Source organism: Lonchura striata, chromosome 3, assembly GCF_050655825.1.
Source record: "Lonchura striata isolate lonStrDom1 chromosome 3, ASM5065582v1, whole genome shotgun sequence".
Lineage (NCBI taxonomy): Eukaryota > Metazoa > Chordata > Aves > Passeriformes > Estrildidae > Lonchura > Lonchura striata.
Genome location: NC_140705.1, coordinates 28,597,439 through 28,624,340, shown reverse-complemented (window position 1 = coordinate 28,624,340; position 26,902 = coordinate 28,597,439). Strand labels below are relative to the sequence as shown.

The window sequence follows — 26,902 nt, the reverse complement described above, 5'->3', positions numbered from 1 at the left end:
CCATATTGATAATAATGGGCTTACATGCATTCATGTCAGGAACTTCTTATGCTCTCTGCTTGTCCCTGGGAATATACACAGCTGGCATAGACCACTCATAATTACTAACTTCAGCAAAAATATGATGATTTATATAAACAGAAGACTTGATCCATGATGCATAAATAAGATGCAGGTTGGTGGATGATACTATGGCAGTGAATTTTGAAACATGTTATTGGGATAAGGATAACATTAATCTTGATGTTGCAAAAGTACTGTAATATCCTCATAAGACTGAATGCCAAAAAATATCCAAATGTACAGAAAGATTAAATTATAGCAGCAAACATCACAGTCACCCTTGCAAAAATATTGTATTCATTTTACAAATATGTTTAAGATTAAAAAGTCAAAAAGTCTTATCACATATTTGATTTCAAAATGCAAGTGTTCTGATTTTCCTGTATACAGCCTTTCTATATGCTACAGCACAAAAAGAGAATGATTATGCTTACAACTGAAGTACCTTTCTGACCTGATTTTAGAGCTGTTAACAGTAAATGCTGTCTACTAAAATAAATGAAAGTTAAGGGTGGTCAGTTCCTCTGAAGACCTGATCTTTATATATTCTACGACCAATACTATATGCTTCTCACTGGAGTTCAGTTAATATTGCTGTCTCCTCCTGAGATGTACACCCATAGCTGACTCTGAGGAAGTAATAAAAGAAGCTGTTGAACCCACAAGAAATGCTGAGCTTTAGACATGAAATTAATTATAGTCCTTTTTGCTCGCATATCAAGAGATAGAGCATTACATCTTTTTAGTTAGACTTAACAACCTTAATACTACAATCCACACTCTTCCTTAACATATAGCAACATTCTTAAGGCTAGTTCTATGCATTTTCAAACAAATACAAGTCCAGTGCCCTTGTTCACACAGAGACCACACTGCTACTTTCTAACTTGTTGACTATTGATTCACTGGGCCAATTCCCAACACTGAGTGCCCATGGATCACAAAGGACCTTAGTGGTTGAGTAAATAGAGTGCAACAGAAGTTCACGGCATTGACTTAAGCCACAACACATCACATTTTATCTCCACTTACAAGTTCACAGAATCATAGAATCACAGAATTGCTTGGGTTGGAAGAGAACGTAAATCATCTACTTACAAGCCCCTGCCATAGGCAGGGACACAGTCCACTGAACCAGGTTGCTCAAAATCCCATCCAAATTGGCTTTCAACACTTCCAGGGATGGGGAACCCACAACTTCTATGGACAACCTGTTCCAAAGCCTCACTACCCTCTCAGTAAAGAATTTCTTCCTTGTATCTAATTTAAATAATGGAGTAGACCAGTTACACTGAGCATGACAGTATTCCTATCCAAGTGCTAAATATATTAGGGAGTGCAAAAATAACACTCTAATTCTTCAGATGGGAATTATATCCTGAAATGCTCTCATTCTTAGTTTTGACAGACAAGAACTGATAATTTTTATAGTCTTTTATCATAACTTATGTAACTGGATATTCTTAATAATTATATATATATTTCTAATCCTGAGAGTCATAAGAGTGATGGGGTGAGAAAGTGGTGTAAAAATATCAAGCTGTTTCTAAAAGCAAAATTCTATAAGTTGATTTTATATTACTCAAGAATTTATTGTTTCATCCTCTTGTTTCTTATTACTTTCATAAGAACCTATTTTACTTTAATTATTGCAAAAAGTGAAACGAGAATCCATGTTCACTTTTTAAAACCATTTATTACTTTGCATGACTTTTCACCTTATTTTTCTGTTTCTTCTGCACTAAGACATTATGCTATTTCTCATTACTTCTCAGATTAATTTACACTGTACGTATTTATTGCACTTTTAAGTCAATATAGTATTTTAATATTGCATACTCAGGATAGAATCTATCACTGGGATGTACCATCACACTATTTAAGACTATTTAATTTTATGGTCTTTATTCAAACTTAAAACTGATGTGAACGAACTCAAAATCAGTTGACTGAACCTCCCTAAATGTGCCACTTCAATATTATTTTATTTATAAAATGTTTAAAAATGTAAATTGGAGAAAAGCAGCTAAAGGTATAGTCCAGAATCCTCACATGAAATATACCATATACAAGAATTCTTCATTTAGCACCATGAATACCCCACCGAAAGAGGAACACCCTTCCCACTGAAGTGGAGAAAGAGAAGAGTGGGCTATACCATCATCAGCAGGCCAAAACAGAAAAACTGATCAATCACATCAACAAATACATCCAAGCATGCATTACGTTTTCCTCTTATTTTTTTTCCTCACTTTCCAAACAATTAATGTGGGCTCTAATGCTCTCTTTAAACTGCAATTCAAAAAAATATAATGCATTTACATTTAGCTTTCTAAACACATTACATACCTCCATAATGCTGCATAGACAACTGCTAGAGTGATCAAGGCCAAACAGGAAAGACCACTGCCTACTATTAAGGTCACTGAGGGTGTACCAGATGATTCCATGATCTGTAAATTACAACAGGCAACCATGAACAAAAAAAAATTCTCCAGCACTTAAATCAACAAGTCAAATGAAAAAAAAAGCAAAAAGGGCAAAATTAAAAGCAGATAAACTATCACAGACAGCTTCAGTGATATTAGCTATGAAGACGAAATCAAAACTGATCCCTACATAACTGTGAGATCTGCTTAATACATTCCTCAGAGTCCTCTGAGCTTTAAAATGCCTTGTAATACCTGTATGATACTTTGAAAAATAACTAGTAATATTACAGTGTAACAGGAGACTATGATGTTAGCACAAGTTTAAATGACTCTCCAGTTAACACCAATTAAAAGATATACTTCTCTTCAGAAGTAGCAATATTTATAATTGTGCATTAAACATACAGCTTGGTTTCACTCTAATATATTGAAGATCATCCAGTAATTTGTCCCATAATTTGACACATGCTTGTTGCAGAATGACCAAACTTTCTGACTTTTAATAACTTTGACTTCAATCCACTATCCTCACTTGCTTAATTTCCTTGGGCCTTGCCTAGAAGGAATGGCAGGATATCTATGACAACAGTATCATAAGCCTTTATAAAGAAAGCTACAAATTCAGAATTATTTCACTTTTACTCTGTGTGTTAATAAAAATGAAAATAAATTAATGACCTTGAAAATAAACTATCTTTCCCTGCTGAAAGGGAAACTATTATCCTCACATTATCAGGTCAGTTTTTTCCTCTGTAAATATATGTGCTCATGTTCTGAAATAGACATGGGTTTTTCTAATAAATATGGAAAAAATTTAGATCTAAAAGTTTTAAAGGATATCATCCCTAGTTTACCTAAATGTATTTTATGCTTCAGGGATATATTTTAAATTACATTTATCAAGATATCTTTTGTCACCCAATTAGGATATAAGACAGATATACTTTTAGGCCAGATCTCAGGAAGAAAGTAGCATTTTATTTCAATCACTTTTTTTTTTTTTCCAAATGGATTTACTTTGCTATTAAAAAGAGTCTGTTCATATGTTTCCAAAACCAGGAAAATGAAATCATGCCTTAGCAAGATAACTTCACAAATATTTGCTTTTCAGCTATTTTTATACTCAATAATATTGGGAATGTCTGCTCATACACTTAATGTCCCATCTTTCTCATGAAAACTTGATTATTTTTTTTACATCATATCAACAGACTACATAGAAAATCTGTGCTGAAAATGTCCAATGCAGATCTGCAATCTGTTTAACTACAGTATCTAGGGCTTTCCTACCAAGAGCAATAATAGAGACATGTACGTTCCTTTAATTGTTCAATACAAAAGTTTTCTACACATTTGCACAACAATTACAAGGCTTTCTCTAAAAAAATTATAGAGTTCGAGAGCATGTAAATTTCACTAGGATTTAGTTGTATCACAGAATCTGGAATTCATTTATCTGAGACACTGAAGACACCAGGAGACTAACATTTGACTACCTGCAATATTAAACAATTCCTCAATGCAACGTCTGCAATATACCTGAGAAGAAAGCTGGACCAGCTCCCCCCTCCCCCCGCAGTCCCCCCCGCATTCCCTTTTGCATTAAAACTGGATTTTTCCCCCCCTCTTTGTTACTTACTATTTCTCTAGGTTGCTGAGCCAAAATGGCGAAGGTAGAGAGACGATCACATAAGCATTTCGTATGGGATGCATCGGTAAGCACAGTTTTACATCCCTGGGTGGACCAGGTTCCCAAAGAGTCGTTCCTGCAAAGGAGAGAGAGAGGAGGGGGTGGGGGAAAGGGGGTAATTACGCTGTGGGCCGGTTCCGTGAGGAGACAATGCCGCGGGGCCGAGGAGCGCGCCGGAGTCCGGCCAGCGGCGGGACTGGCTGCGGGGCAGGGCGGGCGCGGAGCTGTCCGGGCGGCGGTGCTGAGCGCCCGGCGCTGCTGCGCGGAGCCCCGCCAGCCGCGGCAGCAGCCGCCCCCTGCGCTGCCAGCCACCTCCGAGCTCACCAGAGCACTGCGAAAAACTCATCGGGGAAGAGGGGGAGGCTTTGTTTCTCTCTCTCTCTCTCTCTCTCTCTCTCTCTCTTTCTTTTTTTTTTTTTTTTCTTTTTTTTTTTTTTCTTTTTTTCCCTTTTCCTACCGGCAGTGTTTCTGGCCTTTTGTGAGAAATGTGATGCTCTGTAGTTTCAGTGTCTTTTTTGGTCCGTTTCTTTCTCCACTCCCCGCCCCCCCTCCCTTTCGTGTGTGTGGCTAGGTTAAAAGCATGTGGTTCTCAAACGTCTGCCTGGGTTATGCCAGTTGGACCGGGAGATGCCGGATCTTCTGTTCTGACTGCTATTTTTGCTGAGGATTTGGGATTTTTTTTGGTTGTTGTTTTTAGCTAGCAGCCTTAGAAATTTCACCCTGGAAACGGCAGCATCAGATGCCTCCAACTCTTGCCTTAGCTCGAGCAGAGGGGTGGATCTCAGTACAGCAGCACACATCACCAAAGAGACACACGAGTTCGCCCTCCAGACATCACTCAGCCAACTCGCCTTTCCCTGGCTCCCTCCCCTTTCTCAAGTCTTTTTCTTGGGGTGGCAGCACCAAGCTAACCGCAAGCCAAAGCAATCGTTTGGTGGCACCTTTCACTAACCACCCCTAAACAAAACACGATGATTAACACAGCCCCCGAATTCAATTAGACATTCAATATGCTAATGCGAGGTCTGAAACCCACCCCAGCAGAACAATAAAAATGGTATCAACCCACGTTTTCTTTGTGCAAGCAAGGAGAAGGAGAGGGAGAGACAAAAAAACATCTCTCCTGTTTCCTGAACTGCAGTGGGGAGGGGGAAATATTTTCTACAGAAAAAGGGGTCGGTTTCAACTGAAGCAAACATATTATCTTTACATGTGTTATATTTAGAGAACAACTGGGTTTCTTTCATCTTTTTTCCCCTCCTTTCACGTCCAAGGAGCAACTGCAGTGACTCGGCTGCCAGCAGCAGCATGTGCGCTGTCAATTCCTGTCCATTTCACCTCAGGTCACTAAATGACTTTAAAAAAAAAAGAAAAATGAAGGTCGAAGAAAGCAGGAAGGGGAATAAAAATTTCCAGTCCCTGTGACCACTCTTGTTTCACCTCTTCTGCCTTGACAACACACCTCTGTATGTCATTCTATATGCCAGGACCCTCATGCAAAGGCAATTTGTTATCCCAAAGCCTGCTCTCGGAGTGCAGTTCACCCCAGGCCATCTCAGCATTTTGTGCCACTAGTTTTTGAACACACCAGATGTAACCCTTATACATTATTGTCTTCGAAACAGAATCCTGTAATAAACAAAACAAACAGTGACTGAGGGAAACAACTGAGAGAAAATCACCAATTCTTCAAGCCACTAAAGCAGTTTATTAGCTTTCCCTTGCAAATTGTGTTTTTCAGAGAGCCACAGCCTAAATCAACATCCACTTTGAAAAATAGAGGTACATATTTTAAACTCAAAAGCATTATCTTCTGGATAACTTAAACAATTTATTTGCTTCCTTGTCTCTTCTCTTATTGTGGCACACAGTTAAGGCCAAATGAAATGTGTTTATCTTTGCTGATTAAATATTAAGGATTAATAGCTTAAGAGAAATTGACATATTTAAAAACAAAAGGGTGGTATTATCCATTCTGAGAATAAGATTTAATAAATTGAATTCACCCTATCCTGAAAATTATTGGATGCACAGTACATCCAGTTAGCACTAAATCTCTGCAGATGGTGTCCAATGCACAAGAGTTAAAGAAGTTCTAATTATAAAATCACAGACACCAGTTTAGTTTAAAAAAAAGCCTCTGTTAAAATTATAATTATATTTAAGGTATTATAAATCATGGGCAGGCCAGCAGATTTACACTGGTTCATTCAGTTCTTCAAGTCACTTGCACAAATAGAAATTTCCAGTTATGGAGTAACTGAACCACAATTCAATACATATTTTGCAAAAATTTTTCAGTACTATTGAAAATTTTGTAGAATTTCCAAAAGCAGTCTGAAATGAACAAAGAAGTCTAATTGGACTCCAAAATACAACATCATGGCAGAAGCCAATTCAGTGTAATATGGACAGTTTTTACATTTTATTGTTAATTTTTTCTGTTATACACTTCAATTTCTTGCTTAGCAGCATTGTTTTTATATGTTGCAAAATTCAAAATTCATTAAATAAGTTCCTTCTCTCTCTTCTAATCACTGCAGTGAAAGAGAAAAAAAAAGCCTCATTAATAAATATATTTGTAGTCTGTTGAAATTACGGCTAACAGAAGCTGCACAGAATGTTACAGTAAGTCCATGAAAGAGATTGAGTAAAGAGATTGAGTAATGAGAAGGACCAGAAGAAAAGTATAACTGCAATTTGTGGCATGAGGCGTATGCCAGCAGAACAGCAAATGCATGATTACAAATTCCCTCAGAGATGCTGGTAATTTTGACTTGCTGACATAAGGAACAATTTGGTTTTAGGTGTAAGTAAATAAAGAATGGAAATATGGAATAAAAATGGATATATTGCATTTAGTATATCTCAATACAATGCTTTTTATGAAGTACACCATCTATGATCTGTCCCTCTTGAAACTCTTCTGGTCTAACCAGAATCTATCTCATACTTAGAAGCTTCATTCCTTTTCAGTGTGATCTTCTTTGACTATGTGTCTAATATTTAGGCTTGTCATATGAATATGCAAAAGGGCACCTATTATTCCTGTGGATCTTTCTTGTAATGCATAAAGCTATAAAGGAGTGACAGGTACTATTAACATGTTCTATTTATAGCAAGGGAAATTATCAAATTGAAAATATCTTGCAAATATAGATGTAGGTTCATGCCCATTATTGGCAAGTTTTGTACTCTTCTACTGAGATACAGATGATTTAATCAACCTGGCAGAAGTCCCATGACAGAAGCAAAGGAATTCCCAAGGAGTATAGATTCAACATTGCAGATCTTGTGTCATCCTGCAGTTGAGGCAGGGAAAAAAGCAGAGAAATCAGGGAAATATGGGGAAAAGTCTAACTAGGATGTAAATTGAGCCTACGGATCTGTGGCTAATATGGCATGTAGACCAAGAACATCCTCAGCTCCAACACTTATCTGTTAGTGTGCCCTTCACCAAGGAGTCTTGCAGCTAGTGGAATATGGGAGTGTCTTTTCAGTACCATTTCAGAGTTTAAGGTGAACTTCCTAGTTCTATGCAACAAAAATGATGGCCAAATGATATACAGAAAATTATTTTACTAGTGAATTATATGGAAGGAAAAAAAAAGTGAGTTTTACTCACAAAATGTATTACGCAGTATTGCATAACTATGCTCAGTACTGAAGAAAACCTGTATTACTATCTCAGATATGGAAATGTTGTTTTAAGACAGAACCATCTTTTTAAAACAAATTTTACTTACGACACAACTGCCTATCTGAGAATGACAATCAGGCCACATTTTATATTCTAGAAACTGTTTCCTTTATTTGTCTTGGTCTCGTGACATGGTTTATTAACCACTTCATATTTTTTAATATAATTAATAATATACATAAGTTACTAATTGCATTGCTTTGTTTACTTTAACTTCCTGATACACAAAAAATCAGTTTTGACTTTGTTATCAGACACACTCACTTAATAAAGGACTTCACCTCATACCATACGCTGTCTACTTTATTAGTGTATTTTGAAGAAATATATTTCAAATGAAAGATTTTAACATTTTTATGGAGATTCTGTGAGACAAAGGAAGCTGACACTTAAGCACTTTTCCCCAGACTAGCAAGTAGTAATCCAAGTAGTTGCCTGTGTTTTGATCACCACGAACAAAGAATTAACATCTTGCTATACATCTATGATAGCAGCCTACTCTAATAATATTTTGCTGATTGATAACTGGTTAAATTAGGATAAGAAAGGTTTTTGCTATATTACTTAAATAATAGCAAGAAGCTGTTATTTAAGTATTTAATTACAGTTTGTAGAAAGCAAACTACACAGAATTTAAGAGTTATAATATTTTTTATGCTGAGATGATTTTAATTCTTCTTAATTCTTGTGTACATCTCTATAATTTTTTTTCTGTTGACTAGATGCTGTTTTTCCTTTGGGACAGAGTTTGGTATTGGAACTCCATTCTCAGAAAAATAATGACATATAATGATAGGAAGCACATGGAAAATGCAAACATCAGAATTTTTTAGCTAATAAAAAGCAAGAAAAAAGTTTGTGACCCTTATGAATAGCAGGTTATAAATACCACTGTGCCTTTTCAGATGTTCTAGCTGGCACATTAGTGAAGATGAAGTCCTTCCCACACCTGCTTGCTTCTTTACACCTGGACCTAAAATCCCAGGGAAGTCATAGAGAAGGCTCAGCTGCAGGAGTCGCCTTTCACTTGAGCATGTTCATACATCTGAGACATGACCTAACTCTTAGCATGCACAATTTCTCCTGTGATCAGTCTTATTCCTATCAGCAGTATGTGGCAACATCTGGTTTATTGCCACAGTCTTTCCTAAAATAATAATAAAAAAAAGTAATATAAAGGAAAAAGAGAAAAAAATAAGACCAAGAATATGTGGATATGAACACACTTGCCTTAATAATGTCACAAATAAAACTGCAGTTTAAAAAAGTGTTGTTTACCATAAAATTGTTAATACTATTAAAATTGGATCATTATGACTTAGGGGTTTCTTTCCCCTCATAGAACTAAAAAGAAACCCCAAAAAACCCCATGAAATTGTGGAAATGAAAAAGAAATAAAACTGAAAAAGCCAACTGCCTTAAGACTGCATGTCTAAAATACTGCAAAAGTCCCAAAAAGGATGTCTGCATTTGTGTGGTATCAGAAGAACAAACTGGGTGGTGAATATCCAGCAACTGGATTTCCAACCAGAATACTATAGGGAGTTCATTTTCCCAAAGACTAAAGCCACTTTTTCAATTCAGACATTGAATTGTTTAATTTTCTCAAAGACATACTTGTGAATATCTTTTTTGTCAAAGAAAACAGAAATCTTTGAAAATTTAATTTTCTTGCTGCTCTTTATATTAAAAGTAAATCCTATATAAATAATTGTTTTGTAAAAAAAACATGCATCTGGGCTGAAAATCAAGTTTTATTTTAATATGATTTAAACTAGAGATATTAAACCATATAAAGTAGGATTTGTAACAGACACTGTAGTTATAAGCATACATTGTTAGATTAACTTTCTAATAATGTACAAATTAAAGAAAGTTCCATGGGAAGGATTAAAAATTGACTTGGTTATCTGTTTGGCTGCAATAAATAAATGATTCATCAAAGGGAGAATTATGGAAGTGAGTATTAATGCTTGTGATAATATTTTATGAATTCCTATATTTCCCTGTCCATACAGTTTAGGGTATGATCTAGCACAGAGTATATTTGAACTGTGCTGTAATCAATAGCTGCCCTTCTAATTGCATACTGCAAGTGTATCAATGTGTAAAATGAAAAGAAATTCTAAATAAATTATATGACAAAACCAGATGAAACAAATACTAAAAGTATGTATCCTATGGCATAGTTCTCGATTCGTTGTCCTCTGTACTACTGCTGCTACACAGATTAATCATTATTTGAGTTATGGGATTCATTCATGGTTTTCAACCACACTGGATAAACAACAGTTCTTCAGCTCTGTTTCTGTGTCTTGACAAGCCTAGTGGATTGAATTTGAACAAGACCATTTCCCCCCTTTCTCAAAATTATAGAGAAAATCTCCTAAAAACATGAGTATTGGTGTATCAAAAACTTGGAGGGAAACCAATCACTTTCTGTAGCTTTATCTCTGTCTGGCTGTATAAATGGTCTCAGAGAGTGCAATTGAAGTACTGTGTGGATAATGCCAAAGGATGTTGGTGTCTATTTAGAATTTTTGAGAAGTATGTCTTCTTTCTTCATGGACCTCCAGAATGACGGGTGCAGACAAGAGGCCCTACTTCCCTCCCAGGTTATCTTGTCCCTTCCTATCTTGTCTAGGAAATCATGTTGAGTTCTTAGAAACTATGTGAAGCAAAGTTCTTATCAAACTGAAACAGACTTATTGTGTCAAATTGACAAACCATACTATTTGTAATCTGTGTACATGAAAGTTCCTATTAAACTTCATTATCAGACTTAGTGTTTTGCAAGTAAACCACATTATTTGTGAATCTGTGTACATGGAAGTTTATATTGACCTGGACCGGATTTATAGTGCTGAACTGGTAAACCACACAATTGATGAATCTGCAATTGAGAATGATACCCACAGGACTGCTACATCTGAGATCTCATTGAATGCAATCAGACTTAGAGGGCTGAATTGGTTATAATCAGAAATTAAGCCCAGCTGCACCTATCTCCTTTGGTCTCTGAGGACTAGTTGGAAAGTAGAAGGGTTTATTTTCCACCCAATTACTGCACTCTTAATGCAACACACTCCTCACAAAATCAGTAAAATCTTTCCTGTTCTTTTGTTTAGACTACAGATATGTATGTAGCTTTATGGTGAACTAAGGAAAAATTGCCATGTGCTGCTTTCCAATTGATCAATATAAAAAAATTTTCGTACTGTACTATTATTCACATGGACCCCTAGCAAAAAGTAAGCTGCCTATGGCCAGAGGCTGGGAAGGGTAAGGGGCTCAAAGGTTTATCCTGGAAATTAAGAATGTCAAAATTTGGTATCTATTCCTAATGTTTCTTCCAAAATACCAGCAATAAAGCCCAGTATCATTAGTTCAAGTTTCAAGGCCAACATGACTAGCAGGGAGAGGAACAGGTGTGAAACAATTGAGGGAAAGAGAAGAGATTGAGATTCTATCAGTGTTACTGTTACAACATCCTATGCTATCCTACATTATATGGGCAGACAAAACTTAAACCATTACACATCCAACCTCTTCAAAGCATGCTTTGGATCAGGCTTCAGAGTTACTGACCATAATGTAGGAAAAAAAATAAGATACATAATAAGAATGGGAGAAGCAAATATGTTAAGCAGTCAGACACTGAAATGATGCTCATTGCTGTGGTGATGCACATGAGAGCTGAGCTCTTCTTTGAGGCTAGATGTTTACATACTACCTTTCAAAATCTTGAGTTAGGTTCACCTCAAAGACAGACAGTGGAGAGTTTCCTTTTTATCTCACAGCTCAATGGTTCTGAGATGATGTGAGTTCAATTTCATGCTGTTTTGAGGGGTGTTGAAAGGTTAAGGATTGGCAGCAGATGACCTAAACCCAAACTACAGCATATTCTGGAGTAAGAGTATGCTCACACCTTCTTGTTGAAGTAAAATTATGCATAGGACCAGAAGATAAAGCAATGCATGGACTTTGCAGCCATAGTGGAAGGAGACAGGGTTTGGCACCTTCATTCCAGTTCCTGCCACATTCCATGTTACTTACTCTGCAGATTAAGCATTCAAATTTCAGTATTACATGTTCTCTGAAGATCCTCAGGTTTCATATTTGTTCCTTCATATCTTAGCTGTATGACTAAGAACCCTCATAGTTGTCAGCATCTCCTCCCCTGTATCTTGTGATACCACCTGCTGCTCTTACACAATCCTACTGCATATCCTACAACTGTTATCCATGGGTTCTTTGAAGAACATGCCGTGGGCTATGGTGACTGGAGATAAATTATTGCCCTAGTGTACAATTTTAAAGAAGTAAAGACCTTTTTCTGTCTCCTTATACTTCAAAAACAAACTTAACTTAAGCCAAATTGAGATAAAAAAAACAACTAATCAAAAAATAGGACACAAATGTTTATAAGGAAAAAAGAAATAAAATAAAACTGACATTTACTCTACTGACATGGACATTATGTCTCCCCTTTTATCAAGCCATTAGTCTGCAAAATTTCTTAATAATTTGGTTTACAAAGAGTTCTATTTTCTCTACATGTTAGGCCTCAGGTTATGTCCTTTCTCTTGTGTAAGACACTTGCTTTTTATAACCAATCCTTTTTTTTTTTTTTAAGTCCTTCCCAGAAGCCTAAACAGATCTAATCTGTTTTTCTTCAAATGCATTGATTTTTTTCTTATTTGGGAGATTATCTGACCACCCCTTTTAATTAAGTATTCTTTTTCTTCCTTAGAGGTGTCTCTTTTTTAGATCAGATCTTATCGTTTGTACCTGACTAGCCAATTAACAACTGCTTCAATAACAGTAATCCTTATCTCCTTATCCTCTCTTTGGTGAGTCAGCACACATCTTAGCTGAATCTGCACCAAATCTTTTACTAGTTATCAGGCTGCACATTAAAAACACATTTGATACAAATACCTCAGTAGGAAAAAGGCATGTAGCTTGCTATTGGCTCTTGACTGAGATCCGACACATAGTAATAAGCCAGGGACAAGGGGTTGTAAGGATTGATGCTTTACATCTTCGCTTAGGTATTTTTTCTTCTGTGAAAACCTTAATTATAGAATGTAAAACAGAGTAGTCTTTCTCTTTCAGATAGTCAATATTTAGTTATAATAGGAAGAATAAGATTACTGGTGAATAGAGGGAATTAGACTAGCCTCCTTACTCCAAAATGCCCTACAGGCTAATGATTTCATTCTTATAGCATGGAGATTTCATTCCTGTAGCACAGAGATTCTCTCCTCTCTAAATGCTCCTGAATCTTGCAATGATGAGACTCCCACCTTGGGTCTGTCCCATCTTAGGTGAGCTTTCTAGTCATTGAACTACCAGACAAAAGCCTACAGTATAGGGATTCATACATGTGCTGTCCATGTTTTATGCATCAGCCAATTGACTGTTAATAAAGGCCACTGTCAAGACTGACAGAGAGATGACCTGCTTAAGTATCTTGATGAGAGTTGATGGTGAGGTTCTTCTGAGCATGTCAGAATAAAGACTTGATGGCCAAAACATCTTAATATAAAGCACAAAAGATTGTCTGGATTCTCCAGAGTTGCACAATGGAGAGGAGGTCTGGCAAAGCCCATTAGAGATTGAGTAGTGAGTATCTCCCTATCTCATATAATAACTGAAACTTAATTAAAATGGGGCAACTCAACAAATCTGAGCAAGCAGTTGAGATACGATGACTTTGTATATGCCCAAAATGAAAAAAAAAAAAAGTAATATTTTTTAATATTACATAATATTTTTAAATATATGAAAAAATGTAATGCAATACAGCTAAACAGAAATCTTTTTTATAGATTTTATGATCTGGTTAAAAACTGAAATGAAACAATCCAGATGTTGCTAAGCTCGTAGATGTAAGATGTATATTGAAAACTGTAATTCACAGAGCTAACTTCTATATCACTATAAAGTAATGTGTCTTTTTTGTCTTAACAATTTTCAGTTTTATTTTAAGACATAAGAAAATCACTATGGTTAGAGTCAAACAAAGTCAAGTACAGATTTAGGAAATGGAGGTTCTCTTGTTAAAAGTAAAAGAAAATACAAGAGACACTTTTTAGTGAATTTTTTAGCCTCTAAGTTAGTCTTAGCACTGATATTCTTGTCTTTTAGTCAGGTATATCACCTTGGGACTTATTTATGTGTCTGCTCAGCTTTCAAACTAAAAATAGTGTGAATGTAGTCTGTTTGGACTCCATGTGAGGTACTGCTCATTTGAATCTTCCTGTGTGTTTGTATGTACCAACCAACTGCTCAGAAAGATAAATTACAGCTAACCAATGTTTTTCATACCTGTAGATAATGGTAGCATTGCCTAAAAAAAAGCCAGCTGATGATGATAATCTCTGGAGATAATACTTAAAGTGTTTCACTGAGGTTTTGGCTAGGAGTGCACAGAAGAAGGATACATGCATCACACTGCACAAAACATGAAAACAGACTCTCTGGAAAGAGTGATGGTCTGCACTCTGCCACGTCTGAACAGCGAGCTCTAGGAATTGTGGCCACTCAATAGTAAAAGGGCATGTGCTGCAGAGGAGGTCACTGTGGTCCACAGACCCACAAGTAGATTCTGTGGGCATGCTTCAAATTTAATTTGCACATGTACAATATGTTTGATGCATTCACAATGCAGCAGATAATCTACATTTGTAACAACAACATATCTGGAAGTCTCAGAAAAAATTACTGCACTGAATAATAGAGAATTTAAGTCCTCTTACTCCTCTGGTAATACATTTCAGCTAGTCACATGCCAGCTAGAATGTTTAGACAAATGTGACTGCTGGCATTAAAAACTGAATAAATTGTTTAAGAGATTGGACAAGTGCTTTTTTTCACAGTCTAAAAAAAGGGAATAGAGGAGGTGTTGGGGAGTATGTGCCTTAAGTATGTGCCAAGAAAGTGCCTGAACAAATAAGTAAAGATTACTAGCCTATCTACTTTCATCTCAGAAATTTTTTGTTTGTGTGTATTTTCCTGATGTGAAGCAGCACCAATACTCTACAGTTGTAGCAAGAGTTGTTACAAGAGTTGTAACAATGGGATTATCTCCTAATGATTATGTAGCTTTCATCTGAAAGCCTTGAAACAGAGACAGAGAGTGTCATACTAAATCTCAACATAAGGCAAAGATCAGCTCAAGGACTGAAGGCCAATACCAAAATATGAAGGTAAATTTCTTCTAGATTCAAAATAAATACAACCAAATACTTATTTCCTTCTGTTTTCACACAGAGGTAAAGATGCTTGCAGCACTTTTGATGTTTATAACACTGTATAACTTATGATGTTGAAAATACATGTATCTAAAATATATACAGTAAAATTATTTAGTTAATGTTGCAGCTTTTTGCTCTCATTGGCATGTAAGGAATATCTCAATCTGTCTCTCTGGGGTGTGTCACACAGATGTAGCATGCATTAGCTGAAATCTCCAAATCTGAAATGCCTCTCCCTTCAGTCAGACATAATATTGTAAAGAGAAACTGCTAGAGCCTTCTAACATTTTGAAGTAATTTACATTCTGTTATCTTCTCACACTACTTGATGTTTTTAAAGTGCAATAAAAGAGAATACAATTAATTTGGATTACACTACTTGATCTGAATTATACACAGACTACATAGCACATGAAATGTATTAGCTAGAATAAATCTCCTGGAAATTACATAATGAGAGCAGTTGCAATTATTGTCTATGCATGTAGTATTCAGGAAATGTCATGAATCCACCTCATCTCTGTGCATGCTGTATATTGATTGGACCTGTCAACTTCAATGGAATATCCTCAGTATAACTCACATCAGAACCTGGCACTATATTTTGATCTCTCAGACAGCTAAATGATATCTAAAATTACATATAAGCAAACATCTTTCTATTGACTATGCATTGGAGAAAACTCACGCGTATATTTTAATTCAAAGATGCTGGAGTATGTCAAGTGCATGATGTGTTCTTCAGTTATATTAGTTTCCAGCAGGGGTTTGGAAATAGCAAAACAGAAAATATGACTATGCCACTCTAAAAAAGTCTGCGGTATGCCCATATTTTGAATGCAGTATGCAGTTCTGATGTCTTCCTAACTCTAACAGATCTAGTGGAACTAGAGGGATCTCTGGAGACCACGGAGCAGCTTCTCTAAGGTAAGTCCCTCCAGTCTGGGTAGGAGGTGGTTGAGGGAGCTCTTATAATGTTTGTAAGAGTGCCATGGTAGAAGTGAACAGAAATGATTGTTATTCCTTGCAAGATATGATCTAAAGACATTAAATGAAGTTATTAGATTGTATATTTCAAACAATAGGAGGTACTTTTTTTTCCCTCACAGGGCATAGTTAAATGATAGAAATTGTCACCACAGGACGTTATAAATGACAGAAGATTATGTGAACTGAAAGAACAATTAGATAAAGTCACAGACAAAAAAATTTTTTAAGGCTACAGCACACAAAGATAAAAATCTGATTGTACATCCCAAACCTGTTGGAATTTAAGATGCATACCAGGGGAATAGCTACTAAATAAATATCTTGCTATTAAGTACTCATCTAGGCATTTTTTAACAAGCTCTGTAGCAGGCAGGATCCTGGGGCCAGAGTAATTTTTTACCTATTCAGCCCAGCTTACTCTTAAATTATTATTCCTGGCTTAAAGAATTTGCTTTCAAATGAATCACATTTCAGTTTGCCGCTTGTTTCACATTGCATGTAAGTTGTTGAGGTGAGCAGATCCACTGCTGGCACAAATGGCACTGGTGCACAGTGGGGTTTCCCAAACCAGGGGAACATCAGGGGAGCTAAAAGAGCTGCCAGGAGCCCGCAGCTTGTGAGGCGGTGGTTGACAAGACCTTGGCAGGGCCAGAATCAACAGTGAGCAAGTCACCCCCAAAAAAGAATCCCTCAGGGAGCACTACTAGTCAGGGCATGGCATGGCAGTCAGTGCAGGGTATGTGGGAAGGGCACAGAAACCCTGCAAGCTCAAGCAGGAAGCAGTGGCATCCACCTGGCAGAAAGTTACAGCCTCTCTAAGCTCTGCACCCAGCATGACTGATGCAGCTGCCCACGATGCTCCAAGGAACATGCTGACACTCAGGAGTCAGCTGCAGGGTGTACTCTGCAGAAGGGAGGGGTGAACACACCCCTGGGGAGGTGCACCCAGGTAGAAGAACTCTTTTGATTACTGACAGAGCATGAAAGAGAGAGAGACACCATTGGAATTTCACCCTGTTTTCCCTGTGACAGGCCTGACAGGCAGACAGGATGCACAATATGGAGGATTCCCTGTCCACTTTTGCCCTGGCTGAGCATAGCTACTCAATGTCTAGAACAGCAGGCACATTTCCTCTGTGATTTTTCAGGTACCCTGGCCTAACAGTGTGAGGCTTTGCAAGTGGAACTAAACAACAGCATGGACAATGGTTACCTAGCTTGGAAGCATCAGCAAAGTCCTGAAGGGAAAAGGAGTCCAGGTAGACGAGACCAGACAGATTTCCTTCCTCAAGAAGGAAATCTTAGAGGTGAAGCAGCAGGCCATTACCATATGCCAAAAGACAAACTGGAGCAAAAGACTGCTCTGTTTGAACAGAGAGCTTTGGCTGGAACTCAGGGCAAAAAAGGGAGTGTATCACCTTTGAAAGAAGGGGTGGGCAACACAGGAAGACTACAAGGATGCCATGAGGTTGTATAAGGAGAAAATTAGAAGGGCCAAAGCCAAAGTAGAACTTAAGCTGTCTACTGTTGTAAAAGATGACTTAAAAACTCATCAGCAACAGATGGAATCCACTAAAGGGTACTGAGCGAGCTGGTGACAAAATGTTCATAAATATACTTACAATTATTTACCATCACTCCTGGTTAACCAGGGCAGTGTCAACTGACTGGAAGTTGGCAAATGTTACTTCCATCTACAAGGTAAACCAGAAGGAGGATATAGAAAACTACAGGCCTGTTAACATGGCCTTGATGCTGGGGAAGGTCATGGAGCAGATCATCCTGAGGGCCATCCACAGCACATACAGGGCAACCAGGGGATGAGACCCAGCCAACATGGAGTTAGGAAAGTCAGGTGCTGCCTAAACAACCTGATCAACTGCAACCAGGTGACCTGCCTAGTGGATAAGAGAAAGGCTACAGATGCAGTTTTCCCAACATTAGTAAACATTGATTGACAACATCTCCAATGGGATTTTCTTGAAGAAATGAGCTACTTATGGCTTGGATGGATGGACTGTTTGCTACATAAATGCTGGATGGCTGGGCCCAGAGAGTGGTGGTCAATGGAGTCAAATCCTGTTTGCAGATGGTCACTAGTAGTTTCTCAGTTCTCAGTATTGGGGCTGGGCCTGTTTGAAATCTTTATCTGTTCTGAGTGAGGAAATTGAACTCAATTAGTTCACAGATGACACCAATTTGGGTGGGAGTGTTGATCTGCTGGAGGGTGGGAAGGCTGTACAGAGAGATCTTGACAGACTGGGCTGAGAATGATAGCATGTGGTTCAACAAGGCAAAGTTCCAAATCCTGCACTTTACTTACAACAAAACAGCGCTACAAGCCTGGGGTAGAGTGCCTGGAAAGCTGCTCAGCAGAAAGGGACCTGGGGCTGCTGCTTGACAGCAGGTGAACATGACCTAGCAGAGTGCCTGGATGGCCAAGAAGGCTAGTGGCATCCTGGCCTGTATGAGCAATAGTGTGGCCAGCAGGACCAGGGCAGTGATTGTCCCTCTGTACTTGGCAGTGGTGAGGACTGGCATCAAGTCCTGTGCAGTTCTGGGTCCCTGACTACCAGAAGGACATTGAAGAGATGGAGTGAGTCCAGAGAAGGGTAACAGAGCTGGTGAAGAGTCTGGAGCACAAGTGCTGTGAGGAGTGGCTGGGGAAGCTGTGGTTGTTTAGCCTGGAAAAAGGAGATGGTCTCTACAGTTCCCTGAAAGGAGGGTGTTGTGAAGTGGGAGTCAGTTTATTTTCCCCAGTAACAAGGCAGGACAAGAGGAAATGGTGTGAAGTTGCACCAGGGGAGGTTCAGATTTGACACTAGGAAAGATTAGGCTAGTTAAGCCTAATAGGATGCCCAATGAAATGATGGATTCACGCTTCCTGGAGTTACTTAAATTATTTGTAGACATGGCATTTAGGGACATGTGTAGTGGTGGACTTGGCAGTGATGGCTTGATAATTGAATATGATGATTTTAGAGGTCTTTTCCAACCTTACTAATTCTATGATTCTATAGGAATATTAAACCCAAAACATAGTGCTGAGACAGCAGTATGTTAGCTGTGTCTGAAGATAAAGTTGAGGTGTTATGACATTCTAAACTTACATTTAATTTCTTGGCACCACAAAGTGGACATTGAACAGAATTTAATCTTTATTGCTTTGAATTAATGTTTTATCTCATGTAAGAGAGAATATCTTATGTCCTTAAATTTATTGTGTAGACTTGGGATTTTACAAGTACATTCACATCCTGAAATGTATTACAGTATTCTATTGAGATATGTATTTGTGTATATATACATATGTGTATAAGAAATCCAAAATAGATGCTGCAGTAGGGATATTTGTTATTATATCTTGTCTGATTTCAATATATTTCATAAGGTCTACTTTTACTATTGATGGCTTACTTTTTATTCTGTGCACGAGCTTAACTTTTAAGCACTTATAAAAATATTTGCTACTTTTCTTCACAGAATTGCCTTTTTCTCTATAAAATTATACCTCCTGACCCTTAGAATGGTCAAGTTTTTATCCCAAGCCAGTAGCTTCTACTCTGTATTTAAAAATGTCACTGCTTTTAAGTCCAATACCTACTAGTCCTGCAGGGCTAGAGGCAATAACTTATAAAGGGAAAAATCCTCAGCTTTGCAATTGGACTCAGAGACCTTGCTTCTAACCCTGCAGTCCTGTCAGCTATCAAACTTTGAAGTCATGACATTTTAAAGAAAATGTATGGAGGAGTTATTTTATAGGAATAGAAAACCACTTGTAACTTACCTCAGAAAATTTTTATTGCTCTTCCTTGCCCTATGCTTTCAATGAGTAAGATATCAAGTTTTACAGGTGGGTGTGTATGAAAATAGCGCTAGTAAATGCTTTAAAGAGTAACTTGTTCTAAAGGTTATATGCTAGAAACAAATATGCTAGCACTTTTGGAAAAATGGAGGAATGAAACACTCACTCAAGGTCAGAAATACAGAAACAATGACCTTAGCTGGAACTTTTCTTGTGTTTTAATATCTAATATCTTTTTATCTTTCAGACCATCTAATGTTAAACTAATTAAAATGATTGGACTATTAGTTAAATTAAACCATCCTTCATTTTCTATGCTATATTAATTAATACTAAAATGTATTACAATGCAAACTATAATTTCCTGCAGATTTCTGTAAAAGAATTATAAGAATACTAGAACTAGTACTTCTTGATAATTTTTTTAAAATTCTGGTTCAGAAATATATTAATTAAATCACTTGAAGATGTCAAATATTTGACAGCTCCATTTTTCTGTGTTTCACAAATTTCCAGTTTTTAACTTAGTTGACTATTTAAAAAACCAAAATTAATAGATTTTAAATAGAATTAATTCCACTTCTACTGAACTTACTGTCTTCAAACTCTAGGTTGTTTTTCACTTCATCAGTTTTTATTCTGGAATAACTTTCTGTGAGTAAAATTCTGATTTTTAGTGTAGGAAATCAAATTCAAAAATACCATAATCCATTACTTCTCTGAGCCCACAGATCAGCATAATATTTAAATATGTCTATGACTTCATATACCAGTGATTTCAGATTTGCTCATATAGCCAAAGGTATTAATATGCTCAAGTTTCATGTGAAATCGCAGATATTTCCATCTTAGAATCACAAAATATCAATGAATTAAAATTCAAAAGTAAGGATCAGTGGTCACATATACTAGATGACAAAATACTATGCTGCTCTACTTGATAATCAGAGCAGATAATTCTTGAATTTTAATCCTGATGACCTTTAAAAAATGTAAATTCAAATAAATTATCTTTATAGTAATACTATACTTTCTATTAATAATATAAATAATTGTTAATGATTAAACCCAGAGTGCAGCAAATATTGTAAATAGATTTATGTTAATTTAATAGCTTTTTACAACAATTTGTAGAATTAGCAATCAATTCCAACTTGATTGTAAATAATAATGAAAATCACTGAAATATGCCTCTCTATCAAAACATGTTTTAAAGGCCCCTCTGTACATGTAATGTAATTTGTTTAACTTGTCAGCCCCTCCTGACCAATTTCTAAAAGAAAAATTACTGATAATACATCCCAACCTTGTCATTTCCATGATCTAGAATTATTTGTCTTGATGTTTCTCAAATGCTTCAGTTCCTAAGAGAAGTCACTTGAAGTCCAGACTACCTATACAAGATTGTTAGTATGACTTGTGCTGAACATCCAGGAAAGGACACCCCACCTTATTTATTGGTTGACAATATCAATAGGCAATTAAATATTTGCTAGTAGATGCAAAAAATGTTTCTTTGTTAAGCAAAGTTCATGTTAACATTGTCTTGCTTAATTGTCAGTCATTACTGTTCAATGGCATTGGGAAATGTACATTTACTGGGAGAAATGCTGGTTCAAGTCCTGGCAGAAGTCTGTAGGTGGCAAGAGAGATCGTGCTGCTCTCCTTTCTACCTGGATGCTGCAGTTCTTCCATAAGTGAAATCATGTGAAACTCATGTAAAGTTCCAATGCTGACATGATACATGACATGGTTTGAGTAGAGAGAGTTCCATGGAAGAATCCATTAAAAAAATGAATGCTTACATCTGAGGAAAAAGTATTATTCATGCAGGCTGCTCTTGTGATAATCATAGTGTTAACTCAGAACAGTGGCATGAAAGGGAGGCATTACTGACAGAGTACAGCTAGGTATACAAAGATGGCAATGCAACTCAAGAAAGACCATGGCCTGGAGCAGCTCTGAGGAAAAGACACACTGCACTACTTGAGATGGGTGTCAGGAAGAAGCAAAGCTGATTGCATAATGCTTCTCTGTGTATTCTGTCCAAGAAATTCTTTTATGTCTGTACATAGCAGATGGCACTTTAATTAAAAGTTCTGTAAACTTTCCTTTAACATCTTTGTGATTTCTGTGTTCAGCATGTTTATGTACCTCCCTCAGCAAATTAACTGGTTTTCAAATATCTTATCCTCATTTAACAGTGATGCATGTGAACTGCTTCACGATGAAGGACAAATCCAGCACTACCTGCAAGATGGTAATTTAAGTTTTGCTCAAACCTGTAGAAAATGTGGTGTATATGAAAGTTGATTGCAAAAGTGAAGAATGGGTTAAGAACATGAGGGAAAATGGTCTTGGATATAAGGAATAAATATTTAAGAGATTTTGAAAAATGAATATCAAATTATGGGTTAATACCAATTTATGTTTCCAATAGCATAGAAGTTAATGAGAAAAAATAGTAAAATTATATTAATAGAATGTTCTCTCAAATCACCAAAACCAGGTGTGCTTATAAGAACAGTATTTTCCTCAAAATACCTAATTTCTGATTTAAATATCAGTTGATGTAGTCTTTTAATCAACTTTGTAAAAATTGCTTTAGAGATAAATGTAAATACTAAAAAACAAGCTGCAACATTAGATTTCATTAATGCTTCAAAAATAGTCTGCCATTAAATCCTGTTTTTTCCTTGAAATTAAATTGTTTACATAGTATTTTTCTTGCTTTGAATTGAGAAGGGAAACCTTGATATACAGGAAACATCACTGTTCATATAACTGAAAATCTAAGCATTCACACAGTTGTCTATGCAATGTTATACATGTAGATAGTCCCATCTTTACATGTTTAAGTCTATGAAGAATCTGGTTCTAATGCCACCATGTATACAATGAAATGGTGCTTTCGAAAGCTGAAATGCAAATGACAGCAGCAACCTGATTGTTTGCTAATTCTGTGGATTGTTTCACAGAATTTATATATGAATTTATGTATGTCCTAGTGTAGTCAGCACACAGTTTGCTTCTTTATCTGTACTCATGTTTAGAGATTTCTTGTGAAATTGCTGTCAGAACCTGCAAAGGTCATGCTAGGGTTTTGTGAAGGTTTTTCTGGATATGTTGCTTCTGTGTCCATGAGGCAACTTATCAAACATAGCCATAAATGCGTGTAATGTAAGCACTGTCTGCTTTCTGTGACAAACCATCACATTAATGAAAGGAAGAGGCCTCCAGCTATTGTGTGACTCCTACATTTTTTGTTTTACCAGCTTTGGGTCCTTTCAAAAATGCACACCATGCATTATACATAGAAAACAAAAATAATCATTTTAACTGTACATTTTTTCTTTTGTGTAAATGAAAAGAGGTTGCTTCATGAAAGAAAAGACAGTATATAAAAATACCAAAGCTTTATTTTGGAAAAGCAAATTCTTCATTAACTCCCAAGGGAATTGTGTAGAAAGCTCATGCACACACAAACAGAATGTGTATATATTTATGACTCTAGCTATGAAGTTACAGCAACATACTGTATTTCATTTTGTATTCACTATCAACCACAATTGCTTCTCTTTCCAGCTTATCTTTCATCTCTGCAGTTCCTTGTTGGAATCTCATTAGAGTAACAGGTCACTAAAACATTGTTTGATCATATTTCTTAACCACTTTTCTTCAGCTTATGAGTCAACTCTGCAACATATGAAAGCTACATCATTTTTGCACTCATTTCCTGTAACATATTTTAGAAATTTAGAGCTAAGAAAAGATCTATTTCTTCCCACCTTCTCTTCTGTGTCACAAGGTAGTAGGTATTTTAGCACAAGACTAACATGAAAAATAGCTAACTACAAAGATTTCAAACTCATCTGACTAAAAGATGTGTAAAATCCAACAGATAGAGTGTTTGGAGGATATGCAGAAGAAATTAACTCTTGAAAGACAAGCAACAGCAGCATGAATTGGATTACTGGAATGTTACGATGCCCAAGTAGACCTACCTGGTATTTGGCTATATATTGTTGATAAACTCTGTGATCTGATATTTGGTCTTACTGTCTTCTATTCTGCTTAGTGTCCCAAGAAATGTGAGACATTAAATATTCCCCTTTCTTTGCAAGTCCAATGAAAATAGAAATATATATGTGCATAGAGAATATTTTTGATAGTTTAATCCTCTACTGAAACCAAGCATCAGGGCAATGTCCAATTTAAGACACAGCGCTTGATGAAAAGGCAAAACAATTTGAGAGAGCACAGAAGTGACGAACAAACAAGATAAAAGATCCAGAAAACATGACCTGAGAAAAACTATAACAACTGGCATATTCAATTGAGAAAAAAAGAAAACCTGAGAGTGAACACAACAACAGTTTTCTCATACATAAGAGGTTACCAGGAGGAGAAAGTACTGTCCTGCTCTTTTCTGCCAGAGACTGGAAAAAGGTGCTTAGACGGAAGTAGGAGTTCCTAAGGAAAACTTCCCAGCTGTAGACACAATGAGACCTTGGTCACACTGTCTTGGGGAGCTGTGGAATTGCCATAATCTCAAGTTTTTAAGCCTACAGAACATTCTATTGGGAATGGGTCAGAGGCAAAGGTAAATGATTTCTTGAGTAACATCCTTCAATATCTGCTACAAGCCAGTGATTTCTTCTAAAGGGAGCTGCACCCCTGAAAGTGCTGAAGTGCCTTCCACTACCAATGACCATAATAGGACTGTGCTGAAGCTGGTATATTTGAGCACAAACTTGGGAACTGGACAAGGTAAAATCTGGCAGTTTATCCTCGTGGCTTAGAAAGCTGTATGACTTTATTTTTTTAATTGTTGTATGCTTGTCTCAGAATTTGCACAGATGTGACCTATTAGATTTCAGAACTGAGCTGAGCAGTTTTACAAATGCAAATGTAAGATCCAAAACCAGCTGAAGTAAGCAGAAGTGTTTCAGCTGGCTTTGATGGTTTTTGAACAGGTTTGCAATGTGTGTATGTTCAAGGTCGTATACGGACTTCTGTGTGCGTGTGCTGGGGAGAAGAGGAAGGAAACATTTGTACAGCCACTTGCCCTGACTTTGAAGGGCTGGCATTGTGTAATTGACTGAGGGGTGTATTTAAACTGCCTCATTTAGGAATTGAAATTACTGTGGCATTCTGGCTCAGAACAGAAAAAGTGAAACAGCCTAATCTCTGGGGTGGACAGGCTCCCCATTTGCCAGTTAAAGCCTTAATCTCTACACTTATATGAAACACGTACTATCATCTGGATACATACTTTACAATCAAATTGAACATGTTTTAAGCATTTGGCTTAAGTGTCTGAACAGGGCTTCAACAGGAATATAATATGGAACATAAACCAGAGTATCATGACTCACAAAAAAGGGAAGTAAAGTTGTAATATTTAAAAAATCATATTTCATTTTTAAGCTATTTTATATGTTTATAACAACCAGTAGGAAACAGTTGAATTTTCTTAGTAATTTGTGAAGCTAATTAGTTGACACACTGAGAAATCCAAGGTATAAAGCATACCATAGTCAAATCAGTGATAACAAGTATTTTTTCAGTGTTTTATTGTTCTATACAGGAACACAATAGTATTACAGAAAATTGATTTTCTGTGGAAAAGTTCCCTTGTTAAGCATTGTATTCATCATATTGAAAAACAATAAGATTTGTAAAATCTTAATATCAAATCTTAATATAAAATCTTAATATCAAACAGTATTAGCAAAGCTCTTTCCTCCACAGAGTTAAACTCAGTCTGTGAAACTGAATCATGAAGTAGGTCAGTGACCAAATGCCTAATTTTCTTCCACAATAACCTCTTGTGATGTACAATGTTCTCTGTGAAATTATTTAGAGTTGACAAGCCATATCATCTCCAGGAAAGTAGATAAGGCTCTATATTGCACAGTTTATAATTCTGAAAAAAAACTTTTTTCTTTTAATCACTGGCCTCTGCAAGCAACTCTTGTTGAATTAAATAGAAACTTTATGGACCAAAAAAGATATATGCTAATACTGTATTGTATTACATATAAATAATTAAAAAAACAATGCGCAAGTGACTGGCAATTAGAAAGGACACTTTTGTAAAAGTTGTATTTTCTTAACAAGTGTCAGAGCGCCCTAATTTTGCTAATAGGCTTTGATTATTCTGGTGAATTTATAACTGTGTTTTTCTAAAAACCTCCTCTGTGACCTTTTACCCTACAACACTTCCCAGAAGCCTGGCTTCCTGTGCTCAAGGTCACTTCTGTTCTGCCAGAACTGTGTGACTTTTGACTGCTGCAAAAACACCTCTGCCATAAGACAAAAGGTGTGAAAAGCAGGACCTCCCAGGACACACTTCACCTGCTGTCTCAGGGGCTGTGCTGAAGCCCAGGCCTCTGCCCTTGGTTCATTTCTGTGTTATCCTGTTGTTATGATGTGCTTGGCCTTCCACCATGCCAGTCCTGACCTCACCTTGCTGCCTTGACTTCCCAGCTTGCTCTCACACCTGTCCCATCACTGCAAGGTGATCAGTGGGCTATTGCTGAACCTGCACCTCTCCTCAGTGGTTTTGCTGCCAGCCCCACCTTCCCTTGTGGACCTACCCTCTCCTGATGCTCTCTGAGGTCAAAGTGCTGTACCATAATCCAAGTACAAGTAGACAAGGGACATGTATAACAAGAATAAGATTTTTTCTCATTTTTTGTCTTAGTCCATTGAGGGCAAAAGAAAAGCTTCTGCACCTTTCTGAAGAGGCTGTGATCCTTATTAACCAGCTTTAGGAAAAGCTGTATTATCCAGTACAATGAGCAATGTTATGAAAATTAATACAATACACTGAACAGGGAAGGACCTTGAGATGTCTTTTCCTATGGTATTGCAAGAATGGATTACAAATGTCCATTAATTAATTATACTAATCACAGTATTCCCCCCTGCCCCCCGCCCCATATCACAGGAAAC

General features: G+C 36.8%; 1 protein-coding gene across 21 annotated transcripts in view; it reads right to left on the bottom strand.

The window, feature by feature from the left end:
* Positions 1–26,902, bottom strand: part of ADGRB3 (adhesion G protein-coupled receptor B3) — a 461,440-nt gene that overhangs the window by 110,254 nt on the left and 324,284 nt on the right. For all 21 annotated transcript variants that reach the window (XR_014954217.1, XR_014954216.1, XR_014954218.1 and 18 more), the window contains 2 exons: positions 4,135–4,261; positions 2,413–2,516 (listed from right to left, as the gene is read on the bottom strand). Coding sequence is in view for 17 of the 21 variants with exons in the window: in XM_021530139.4 (XP_021385814.1) it covers positions 2,413–2,516; positions 4,135–4,261 (231 nt within the window). In the remaining 4 variants the exon portion in view is untranslated. The remainder of the gene's footprint in view (positions 1–2,412; positions 2,517–4,134; positions 4,262–26,902) is intronic.